General features: G+C 44.0%; 1 protein-coding gene across 7 annotated transcripts in view; it reads right to left on the reverse strand.

The window, feature by feature from the left end:
* ABCC9 (ATP binding cassette subfamily C member 9) overlaps nucleotides 1-12,733 on the reverse strand; it is a 133,510-nt gene that overhangs the window by 101,781 nt on the left and 18,996 nt on the right. For all 7 annotated transcript variants that reach the window (XM_019544418.1, XM_019544417.1, XM_019544420.1 and 4 more), the window contains one exon: nucleotides 11,238-11,480. In XM_019544418.1, coding sequence (XP_019399963.1) covers nucleotides 11,238-11,480 — 243 coding nt within the window. The remainder of the gene's footprint in view (nucleotides 1-11,237; nucleotides 11,481-12,733) is intronic.

The raw sequence follows: 12,733 nt of genomic DNA on the forward strand, positions 1-12,733 counted from the left end.
CTCAGGTCCCTTCCGACCCTAGAAACTATGAAACTATTAAGGTCTGTTCTTGCCTTAAATTCTATGAAATTGTGAAATTCAGAACCTCTGCTCTGAAGCCCCAATCTGTCATACACATCCATGTGACCGATCTGAAACTTAATGACAGCTATGAATGCCTTTTAATTCCCACTAGCATAGGTGACTGGTAGGGGGTGCACAGGAGTGCACGTGCCCCCCCGACAGGGCCAGTGATACCACTGACAGCTGACACTCTCAGCAGGGCTGGTGCCCTCCCTGACAGGGACACCACCATCAGTGGCTTCTGCAGGTGCCCCCCCAGATTCAGGAGGCACTAGTCACTCATGCCCACTAGGAACAGTTTCATTCAGTGGACGTGTAGTCTGAAGAGCACATCTGTGAGCTCCAGGCAGATGTTGTAACACACTAAAAATGCATCTGTCATTTTTCAGGCTGCACAGAGGCCTGCAAGTTGTAACTCAGGCCAGGCCTTTTTGAGTGTTCACAGAAAAAAAATGTAACTAGTTAAAGCCCTAAAAGCACATATCTCCCTACCCCAGCTTCCTGATTCAGACCTTGATTATTTTTCCACGTTCTTCTTCAGTCCAAATTCAACATTGATATAATATCAGGATAATGTTGAAAAAGGATGCATATAAACATCCAACAATGCAGAACCTAGCAGTACAGTGGCCTGGGAAAATTAGTGCAGGAAGCACTTACAGTGACTGAAGAGATTCAACACAGATACTTATGGTGCATTAGCCAAGCAGTTTGCTTGTTATATTTATGCTTTCTCTTGCTAACAATTACACTTCTCATTGGGGGAACGACTGCCCTTGTGGCAGGGAAGTTGTGTGGGATTAATAGATATGATATTTTTAAAGGCATTTAGGTACCTTAAGACACAGAGAGGTACCTAGTGTGATTTTAAGAAAGTATCTGTGCCCTTAAATCTTACTAATCCAGTGCAATCCAGTTACAAAGTCCTAGATCCTCAAAGGTACTCTTATTAAATCCTATTAAAATCATGTTACCCATGTGAAATATGCTTCTCCAGGAAGTGCTATATGTTTGCATGCTCTAATGTTCACTCTGGCCATAATTCAAATCAAATGAGTGGGGACTTTTGAAGATCTGGGTCTGGGCACTTGCTTGCCTCCTCTCTGCATTCTTAAATGTCAAAATACCTTTAAAAATCTGACCCCAGGAGGCTTGGAGGAGAGATTTGTAAGATCAGTTGTCTGAGACTGAAACTTTTTCCTCAACAGAGTGCAGTAAGAGGCCTAGGCATTCCCTGAATTACATTTAAAGGTTCAAAACACATCTTTGTGGTACACAAGTCTTGGTCTGGACCCCTGTCTCGGAGCTATCATCCTATCTTAGAGATGCAATCCACATTGTAAAGACCTTAGAGGATCACTCCTTGATTTTAATCAAAATTATCAGGAACGCATAGAAATACTACCACTTTATATTCAGGACATTAAATTAGCTGTTAACTCTTACTATTTTTCCTATTATTTACTTGTTACCATATCAGGAGCCACTTCCAATATTCCTACAGAATTCATAAGAATGTCATTGCAGCTGAAAATTCATTCATTTTTCAGCAGGCTCTATCCCTGCATTGTGTCAAATTAACATCCCCAAGAAAAATGCTGCATTGTTTCCTTTTTCTTTGTCCAGTCTAAACATTTTAAAGTGAATTAAAAGACAAAGAACACCCTTCTTGGATTTATTTCTTCCTCTGCTTTGTTCCTCTACTTTTGAAATCTGGGACTTATCCAAGATAAAGCAGATATTATTCATGCCTTCAATTTGCTTTCAAGGCAATACGGAGGATCACAATTTATAGGATTATGGAAAGGTACTAAACTGGGTCAACAGAGTGCTCTGGAAGGTTGTACTAGTACTATGGTCTCTGCTGATAAATAGTATTCTGTTTACTCAGGATTTTTTTTTAATTTGAACTTTTATCTTAGCAAGACTTCCTGACAAAACAAAATGGAGTGAAGTCCTGGATTTCTTCTGTAATCCCTTCCCAATGAGTGTCCCTACTTAGTTACCAACTTTGATTAACAGATACTTAATCCTTAAATATCAGATTAAATAAGAAGCTCTACATGGATCTTCTGTAGGTAGAAATCATTACGATGATCATGATTATGATTTTCTGAAGTTTACAAGAATGGACTATGCCTTTTATAGAACATTCATAGATTGTAAGGCCAGAAGAGACCTCAGAAGATCATCGGGTCCAGCCCCCTGCACCAAGCAGGAAAGATATCTCAGGGTCAGGAAACCCCAGCAAGGTGACTGCCTAGTCTCCTCTTGAAGATTTCCAGGGTAGGTGATTGCACCACGTCTGCAGGGAGCTTATTCCACAGTCCAGACACCCTGACTGTTAAGAAGTTTTTCCTAATGTTGAGTCTGAATCTATCTTCCAGGAGTTTGTGGCCATTACTCCTGGCTTTCCCCTTGGGTGCCCTGGTGAACAGTTACTCACTGAGCCCTTGATGTACTCCCCTAGTGTAACGGTAAGCTGCTACCAGGTCCCCTCTCAGCCTTCTTTTCCTCAGGCTGAAGAGTCCCAGATCCCTCAGCATTTCCTCAAATGACTTGCCTTTAAAGACTCTGATCATATGGGTGGGCTCTTCTTTGGACTCTCTCAAGCTTGTCCATGTCCTTGTTAAAGTGTGGTGCCCAGAACTGGATGCAGTACTCAAGCTGCGGTCTCACCAGTACTGAATAGAGCGGAAGAATCACCTCCTTGGTTTTGCTGGTGATGCATCAACTGATGCATGCCAGAGTATTATCTGACCTACTGGCTACAGCATCACACTGCTAGCTCATATTCATACTGTGTTCTATTATTACCCCCAAGTCCCTTTCATTCGTGGTGCTAGTCAGTTTGGTGCTGCCAAGCCTGTAGGTATGTTAAAGGGTGCTCATCCCAAGGTGGAGCACTTTACGTTTCTCAACATGTACAAAGACTTCTACCCTGTACAAAAGAGTATATATCTTAGAACCACTTTCTTAATGAGCATCATGCAACTGGCTTTCTGGGTCTATGAGGAGACTTACTGAAGTCTGGGGGACTTTCAAGAGCCTAGCAAAGCAAAGGGAGTTCTGATCAGCAAGGATGCCACTTGGGCAACTCTGCCATAGCACTTCCTGAGTGAACAAATGACCTAGGGCACTGGTTCTCTACTGTTTTAAACTCAAGGGACCCTTTGGTTGATGCAAGGACCCCTCCATAACTTTTGTGATTTGAACAGCATCTCATTGCAAAATCTAATGCATTTGTTTTAGTGTTTACCTCCTTACAGAGGGACTAGTTAGTAGGGTGGCAGAGAACAGTCAGACAGGGAGAAGCCTGAGCCTGTGCTTATCTCCTCACACCTGCTTATCTCCTCACACTTCACTGCACGCTTCAAAGGATCTGGCAACACTTGGGTTGAAAATCACTGAGCTAAGGTAACAAGCGACTGGGCAAGAGGTACTGAAGACAAGAAAGGAGTTACAGTAATAGAAGAAAGTTATTTGGTTTACATGGCACACCTTGGGAAATGGTTTAGAAACTGAATTGGTAACACAGATGGCAAAACTTGGTTCACGAGCTGCATGCATCTTCAGGCAATTGAAAAAGAATAAACAGAAAAAAATTAAAAAGTAGTAGTTAAAACCTTTTTTTCTCTCTAATATCTTTGGGCTTTCTTTTTTACAATACTGGCTATTATTTATCCAAAGAAATCATTTAACAACACATTATTATTTGGGCTGGAGTGCTCCAAGCAAATCAAGACTGTTGGCCATGTGTCCTACAGTCTTAGCCACATCAAGATTTTGCTTTTTTAAATTTTTAAATAAGCTTGCATGGAACTGAAAATTGAAATCATAAAATTGAAATCAGTGTGAGGCAAATTCATGAACACAAAAGGAACTACATATATGAAATCAATTAACCACTGAGCAATCAGGCCTAACTCTAATCCTTAACTGGATGAAACCCTTCATTGTAGAAACAGGTGAGAATTTTGCCTCACTAAAAATTTGATCAATGACTTTAGAAGCTGGCCCATTCATCTCAAGGTGAATAGGAAAGCATTTAAGGTGAAGTTCTGCGAGCCGATTCACTATTGTGTCACTCTAGTTCTACACTGGTATAATTCTGTTAATAAAACTGGAATACTGTGATGGTGAATCAGGGCTCACAGGTAAATAATCCTGTTATGATTGTGATACGTGTTGTGAAGTCAGAAGTTTTCAGAAAATGGACATTAAAATGTAGCCTGAGTCACTGCTTTGGTTTTGCCATTCAAAACAGTAACTCAGCTGGTTTTAATCTGTGTCTTGAACAAAGAGAACAGCAGTAATGCATCATGTGATCTAACTCAAATGCACTTTATATGGAACATTTTTAGCCTCACAGTCAATGTCTTTCATCAAGGTGTGATAAAAAGCCTCATAAAGTAACAATTTTTTTCTTTCTCCACTGATATAGAATGCAGTCAAGATCCTAACCAGTCAGGGTCAGCCTAATTTAATCCATTAGATTTTGAGGGCTTTTTTCACTGACTGGGAAAGATTAATAGCCAATTTCACCCACTAAAATATACAAAAGCAGCATAAACAATTACATAGCATCTCTTCTAGATCACAAGCTTGAAGACTTTTCAAGTTTTGCTGCTGTTTTCTAGCAAATCTCTAGAAATAGGCTTGCTGTCTTTCAACAGCAAGACTAAAATATTTCTTCTGTGGGAGAGAAGCTCCAGTAAACTTCATTGCCACTTACTTTGGACGGGACAACATCACTTGGGTTTACTTTAACATTATCCATCAAATATCACCTTTTTTTTAAAGCACAGAAGCACTGGTTAAAGACTGCCTCAGAATATTAATGTAATGGTGTTAGATATAGACTTTAAGCAATTCTGGAAGCCAATAAAAAGAAAAGCTTTGTGCAATAAGTCATATTTAAAATTAGGTGTGTGTAACTTTGTATATACCTCTACAAATTCTTGCTTCTTGTATAAAATCCTGTGTATTTAGGTACTTGTGATTGTACGTGCCCAGAACCTAAGACAGTGAACAGAAAACCGAGCACCCAAACACCTTATTTATGCATACTAATCAAGTAAATGCACACATAAATCAGGCACATACAATATATGCTCAGCTCTGCATGTCTAACATCAAAAATCTGGCACAAGGTTTATAGGTGACTAAAAGAGAGAGGCAGTGAAATAACTTTAAGGATCTGGGGCTAGAGAAAAAAATTCTCTACTGATGTAACTAGACACAGCTCTGCTAATTCAATACAATTTTTTACATTTAAACCATGAGAGAAGCCATCTGTGTAGCTCATGATAGGTAAAATCATGAATGATGCATGCCCCCAACGACTGGGGGGGCACAGCAGAGGCAGGAATGTGGCGGTGGTGGCAGAAACACAGTGGCAGTAAGCAGGTGAGCTCCCACAGACACTGCCGGTGCTGCTGGCGGAGGGGGTGGGAAGGGGGGGTGATTGCCGCCACGGTGTCGGTGGTGGGGGGGCAAGCAGTGACTACATGCAGATGCCGTCGACATGCATCCACGTGACCCCCTATGTGTCACCCCCTGGATAAAATACAGTTTGCAAATTGTTAAGGAAAAGCAGCTTCAAATACCATTTTACTTAAATACAAGACAAGGTTTTTTCTCCCCAACAGCCTGAGGGAAAAAGCCCATCAAAATCTTATAATCACATTCAAGAACACATAATTAAATACACTATCTATTATTTAACTGCTGCCAAAAGCAGCATGTGCTCAGTAACGGAAACCAACTATGAAATTGACTAAATACAGCCAACATTGAGTATGACTATAAAACACATAGCCCATATTGGGCAAGCAAGCTGATAAGAACCATTTCCTTTTTTTAGCCCTTAAAAATGTAAGAGTGTTCACTGATTCATAGATTGTTAGGGGCTGGAAGGGACCTTGCAGATCATTGGGTCCAGCCCCCCTGCTCTAGACAGGAAGGCAACATTACTGTCTAGTCTCCTCTTGAAAAGCTCCAGGGTAGGTGACTGAACCACCTATGGAGGGAGTTTTTTCCACAGTCTGGACACCCTGACTATGAAGGAGTTTTTCCTGGTATTAAGCCTGAAGCAGCTGTCCAGGAGTTTGTATCCATTGGTCCTGGTCTTCCCCAAGGGTTGTAACATAAACTGAACTAATGTAGCTGAGTTAACATAGAATGTAAGAGTAGTGAAATGTAACCATGTTAGTCTTGTCCTGTAAGCAACTTGAAAATTCCATTTTGTACCCTTCTGCTTGACATACGTGAATAAACTCTGCATAGCCTTTATGTATGAGTGTGTGTAAAAGGCTGAATGGTGGGAGAATGGCATAGAGACAGGAGAAGAAGATTTAACTGTTTATGTGAGCAACAAGGCACTAAATGTAAGTTACCAGTCAGTAAACTATTTAATGAATGGCTGAAAAATCCTTTTTAGGCCGAGGGCACAAAGAAGATAACGAGGAGAAAGAATGTACCCATCCTGCCAGACAGACAGCAAAAATACTCCAAGGCTAAGATAACCTGAAGACAAAAGAACAACAACTGCAAAAACAGAAGCTGGGTATGGAAAAACCCCAAAGCACTGAAACAAAGGATGCCAATCCCTATAAAAGAACACTTTGAAAATGCCAAGTTGGGTGAGTTTCTTTTTCTACTGCTGTTTCATCTGTTCACCTTGTGTCAGCTATTATCTTCAAATCTGCTATCTTCAAATCATCATCATCATCTACTCAATAAGCCCAGGTTGGCCACCCTGGGCTGATATTGAGCAACTACTGCTGGTAAGTATATCTGGTATATACCTGGATGAAATGGTTGCTTTGTGTATGTGTATGCCCGTGTGTAATGATGCGTATGATGATTTGTGTGTTTGTATGAATGGTGTGCCCGAGCCTCTGTGTGTAACTCATGTGATCGATAAAAGCAGCACCTTGCCTTATCCCCCATTATAAAGTCTCAATTGTGATTTAAGCAATTGGCAATTTGAGTAACAGAGTGCCCTAGTGAACAGTTGTTCACTGAGCTCCTGATGCTCTCCTCTGATATAGTGGTAAGCCACTATCAAGTCCCCTCCCAACCTTCTCTTCTTTAGGCTAAAGAGGCCCAGGTCCCACAGCCTTTCCTCCTATGGCTTACCTTGCAAGTCACTGATAATACAGGTGGCTCTTTTCTGGACCCTCTCAAGTTTTTCTATGTCCCTGCTGAAGTGCGGGGCCCAGCACCAGCTTGTCCCCTGCTGGCAAGCAGGGGGTCAGGGCTGCATGCTGCCCCCCGCCTGTACTGCAGAGCTGGGGTGCACTGGGAGTGAGTGGGAGCACAGGGCTCACACAGGTGTCCCAGGGCCAGCGCCAGCAGGGACCAGAGCAGGGTGGCAGGAGTACAGGGTCCCAGCTGGCAGGGGCTCTATGGAGCTGGGTGAGCTCCCCACCTCCCTGCTGGTGCAGCCCAGCCTGGCTCCATAGACCCCGGTCTGGGCCCCACTGGTGCTCGCCCTGAGACATTGGTTCCAAGACATTGGGACATTGGTCCCAAGATGGTGACCAGGGGGCGGGGCACCTGTGAAGGGGCGGGGCTACCCATGCAGCCCCCAACAGCTTACCACAACTGGGTAGGTGGACCTCTGCCCAAAATAATTGCCCGCCCCTGCTGTAGCAAGTTTTCCACCCACTGAACTGTCAAGCAGCTGAGCCCACAATCTTACAGTTTTCCCAGAAGCATATCATGCAGTACTAGATCAAAAGCCCTTTGGAAGTCTAGGTATATAATGTCTACCTCATCTAGAGACCTGTTCACAGAAGCAGATGACATTGGTAAGACAAGACCTACCCACAACAAAGTCATGCTGGCTGTCATTCAGAATCTTACTTTCTGCAAGCTTACTGCACATAGATTCTTTAATGAGCTTTCCCAGAATTTTCCCTGGGATGGAAGTTAGGCTGATTGGCCTATAGTTGCCTGGGTCCTCCTTCTTCCCCTTCTTGAAGATGGGAACAATGTTGGCCCTCTTCCAATCCTCAGGGATTTCCCCTGTGCACCACTGTGACAGGAGTATTGCTACTGGAGCCTTTCTATTGGTGACTCCACCCTCCTATTACGGGCCAACCACCTGCTTACTCGCCTGCCATGCCTTGATCTTGATTGATTGATGTAATTAGTGGGAGGCTGCCCACTTCACGCACCTCAGTGCCAGGGGGCGCTTTCTGCAGCCCATTTTCCTCCTCTACACCGCAGCCCAACCCTTGCAGATGGCACTGACATGGTATTTGACCTGGGCCCTGCTGTGATTTGGCCCTATCCTTGCCTTCCCACTGCCCTCCCCCTTGCTCTGGGGCTTCTGCACCTTGCAGCCTTCTCTCTGGGCTCCTCACTGCCCCCCTTGCTCTGGGGTGTCTCACTGCCCCCTTGCTCTGGGGCTGGGGTCAATACACCCCAAATGCTGCACCCTCTCTGGCGCCAGGGTTCCCACACTACCGTGGAACCCCTACAAGGCCTCCTCCAACCCATAATAGCCTCACCTGGTCCTCCGGTTAAAACAGCGAACACAAAAACACAAAGCCCCCAGGCTATAACATAAAAAGCTAAACCATCTAGCCAAACAACATTCAATCCCTACCAGGAAATACTCCAACCCATAGCAGCAATCAGGGGATGCTCATGCAGTCGGGTTTCTCCCCTCTGTCTGCACTGGCCAAGCTCCCCCTCCCTTGTCCGCCAGAGGGAACTGCCCTCCTGGCCTCACGCCTGGGGCTTAAGAAGGGCCCGGCCCTGCCCCTTCTTGTCAGCTGTCTCCCCACCAACTGCCCTAGCAACCAGTACCTGTGACTCTGGCTGCCCTGGTAACTGGCAGCTGAACCTCCCTCTTCTTGCCACTAGGGGCCTCTCCTGAGCCATTTCTGCTCTCAGGAGCAGGGCACCTGAGTGCTCAGTGACAACCACAGATTCTGAAAGAGCTTTGCCAGGGGTTCCGCAATGACCTCACCCAGCTCTCTCGACACACTTGGATGAAGTCCATCCAGTCCTGTTGACTTATAAATATCTAGCTTTTCTAGTTGGTTTTGCAGCCACTTAAGACTCACAGGTGATGGGGGGGGAGGTCTTGCCTGGACTCTGGGCAGCTGCAGCAGCGAGCTGACTACAAACAGCTGTGCCGGGCTCATCACCTCCATGCCGGGAACAGGGGAGAGACCGGGGCTGTGCTGCCTCAGGCCCCACCCCCACCACCCGCTCTGAGGCACGCCTGCTCACGCAGGTGCGGAGCTGGTGCCAGACCCCTGCACAGCTGTTTGGAACCTCCCAGCTGCAGCCGCCCCGGGTCTGGAGAGCTGCTGCCAGCCGGGATCCCTGGCTGCTCCCAGCAGGCAGTTGCAAGCCCTGCTCAGAGCAGCCCGGGCTCCAGCAGCTACCCAGAGCCAAGGTAGCTGCTGGCAGGCACAGAGCCCAGGCTGGGGCGCAGGAGCTTTGGGTGGGGGGCAAGGGGCAGTAGGGCAGGGGGAAGGGGCAGCAGGGCTGGGAGCCAGGAGCTTTGGGTGGGGGGCAAGGGACACAAGCCCCTTGCCCTCATTTTGTTTTTCTGCCATGCTGGCACCCTGGCACTTTCCAAGGTAGGCATTATGGTGTTTTTTGGCACTCCAGCCAAAAAACGTTGCCTACCCCTGAATTATGGTATATTAAAATAAATAAGATCTTGTGCCCATTAAGTTTTCATTTCAAATGATCCAGAAAAATAACTTTACTTTTATTGGTTTACTTCCATTTACAAGACAGAACACTGGTCTTTTGCTGCTATCCAAATTTTCACTCCAAACTGTTATCCCACATGCAATTCATGTGTGATCTATATTGATTTACACACAGTTTGGCTACGCCAATTTTCTTCCAGAGAGAGCTCTAAATTTGTGCATTCTCTTGTTTGTGCACGTATGTGCATTTATGTGCACAAAATGGGTAGAGAGGCTGCTTTACCCAACACACAGCAATGTCTGTTTTAGGGCTGAATAGAGCAGATTTTGGAAAAAGGCATGTAATTATGCCCAAACAATTCCCCGTCCCCTGCCAAGATTCCTTATTTCATTGTTTCTAATACCCTGGAAATCTACAGGAATAAAAAACAACATACTATTCTGGGGACCTAGGTAATGCAAAAGTGGTGGTTATACCCCTTCCTAATCATATCACTAGCTGGCAGGGACCAGGTAGAAAGTTCAAGTAATGATCCTGAGTGACAAACTGGGCACATCTACACCAGATGCCTTAATGAGCAGTGGACTGTTCTTCTGCACATTAGCGCATTGCAGCAAAAACTATGCTAATGCATTAATGCATAGTAAACTTAGTCTACCACATATTGTCACAAAAAAAGTTTGCCTTTGCTACTGCGCATTAGCACAGCTACTGCACCTTTACCTACTACCTCATATTAGAGATACTAAACTTCATATGCAGTAGCAAAGGTGCATTTATAAACATGCAGATGCACCCACTGAGTAACAGATGGGGACAACTCATCCAAAGTGTGGGTATCTAGTAACGTACACAGAGTTGAACACAGTTTGCTTCTTTTTTGAATCAGCAATAATTCTCTCTGTGGAGAATGTTGTTCTCAGACCTCCCTCAGCAAAGACTATGTTACCAACCCCTCCCCTTGGCTCTCCTATCTAAATGGAAAAGCCAGAATCTCATCAGAGATTTTAAAATCAGTTCTTATAACATACGTATACTATTACAAACCAAGAATACACCCAATTGTGCCCACATGGAAAGGAACAGCAACTGCTTCGTATTGTACACATGACCAGAGTTTGGGAAAAGAAGTAAAGAAGTATGATTTCTAGCTAAAACTCTGCAGAACACACCATCTAATTTAAGACAGTGTTATGAGCACTTACGATTTAAAGAAATCTTTGATTTTTAAAATGAAATCTAGCAAGTGGTTATTCTATTATGGCTTCAGTTGCCACTGTTTTCAATTTGGAAACTATCCCATGCTGTAAATTCACTTGAAAACAGGCAGAAGAATTTGTTCCAAGGTGAAACTTAGCCTAAGATGTTTAATCCAAAATTTACTAAGTTATTAATTCCCAAAAATGTGTTTTCATATTTGAATGGAAAAATAAAATATTAACTCTATCAGTTTAAGGCCAAACACTGACATGGGTGTCACTGGTTACCTTTTGCTCTTCATAGGCTTCTTTCAAACAAACGTAGTTAGTAAGAGCTCGCATTGCTATTGGCAGCTTCCCAATTGCCTTCAAGTCAATTGGTTTCTTGTGAGCAGATATAATAAGTGTATTCATCCACCAGTAAGTTGCTTTTGAGAGAAGATTGACAAATGGCTGAAGAAATCTCACACCCAGATCTTGTAGGTCTTCAGGTGGCTTTACTTTCTGAGGATTCATGGAAAATACATACCTCTGGGGAGAGGGATTAAAAAAAACAACATATGTTTAATAATTATCTCATTTAACAGCAGTTTTAGGTGTTCAAGGGTCTGTCCACATTAACTGCATGCCAAGCCCGGAGTACTATTGAGAAGTACACCTTGCCTACCCACTCCTGCTCCATGTGGGCTAACTCCTGGAAACTGGGCAAAGTGGTCCTAATTATGTAGTCCTTACAGGGATCCTAATTATGCTCCATTAAGCATGGCTAAGACAATAAACATAAGAGCAGCATTGAGTGTGCACTCAAAGCCATGCTAAAGAGAGAACACTGCCTCCTTTCTTGGCTTATCTAGACAGGGAACAAGTGGGAAAGGTGTGCTTTTCAGTGGTGCTCCTAAGTTTGACACAGAAGCAATGTAGACAAGTCTTACATTTGGATTTAGGTGCTTAGATACAGCTTTTCAGAAATGTTGCCTTGAAGGTAGGTCCAGTGCAAAGGATTCATATACATGGATTATGGATGGTCAAATTACGTACTGGTGGCAAAGTCAAGAGTTGTTATAACTGAAGGGCCAAATCAGGGCTGGAGTTCTATTGTGCTCGGCATTATACATATATACAGGACCAGATCCTATTCCACCCATAAGGAACCCAATTGTGTTCACTTTTGTAACACATGCTTGTCTTAGCTTTAAGACGAAGTTACAAAAAACAGTGAGCAAGAGGGTTAACTGTCCACTTTGTGTAATAACTTTTTTTCAGGGACTCAAGCAGGATGGGAAAGAATCACACTTAAGTGTCTAAATTTACTCAGGCACCCAATAGGTGGACTAAGACCTGGCCCACTAATTCTTGCTCGGTCATAATCTAGTATGCAATTAATCCTAAAACAATGCCTCTAAAACCTGTATACTACACCAAAATGCAAAGGTAACATATACTACAGAAAGGCTATTTAAAGATATATTTGAGAAACTACGGGCGTGTGTGCACAACATTTTAAAGCAGGTGAAATGCTTCTGCACTGCTTTAATCGTGTTGGTGTTTGCATGCCTTGGTGGAGTATTGCATCTTAAATGACTTGGGGCACAGCAAATTAAAACGCCTTCGAGGAATTTTAGTTTGCTGCTCCTACAGTCACAGAGCAAAGAACTAGGCTCCATGCAGCTCAGGGGTTCTGCAGGAAGCCCTGCAGGCAGCCTGGCAGCAGCCCAGGAAAGCAGGCTCCATCCAAGAAAAGTGGCAAACCTGATCCTCCCCCTTTCCCCACCCCTGAGCCTGCC

The sequence above is a fragment of the Crocodylus porosus genome, unplaced genomic scaffold, assembly GCF_001723895.1.
Source record: "Crocodylus porosus isolate Cpor-Errol unplaced genomic scaffold, CroPor_comp1, whole genome shotgun sequence".
NCBI classification, from domain to species: domain Eukaryota; kingdom Metazoa; phylum Chordata; order Crocodylia; family Crocodylidae; genus Crocodylus; species Crocodylus porosus.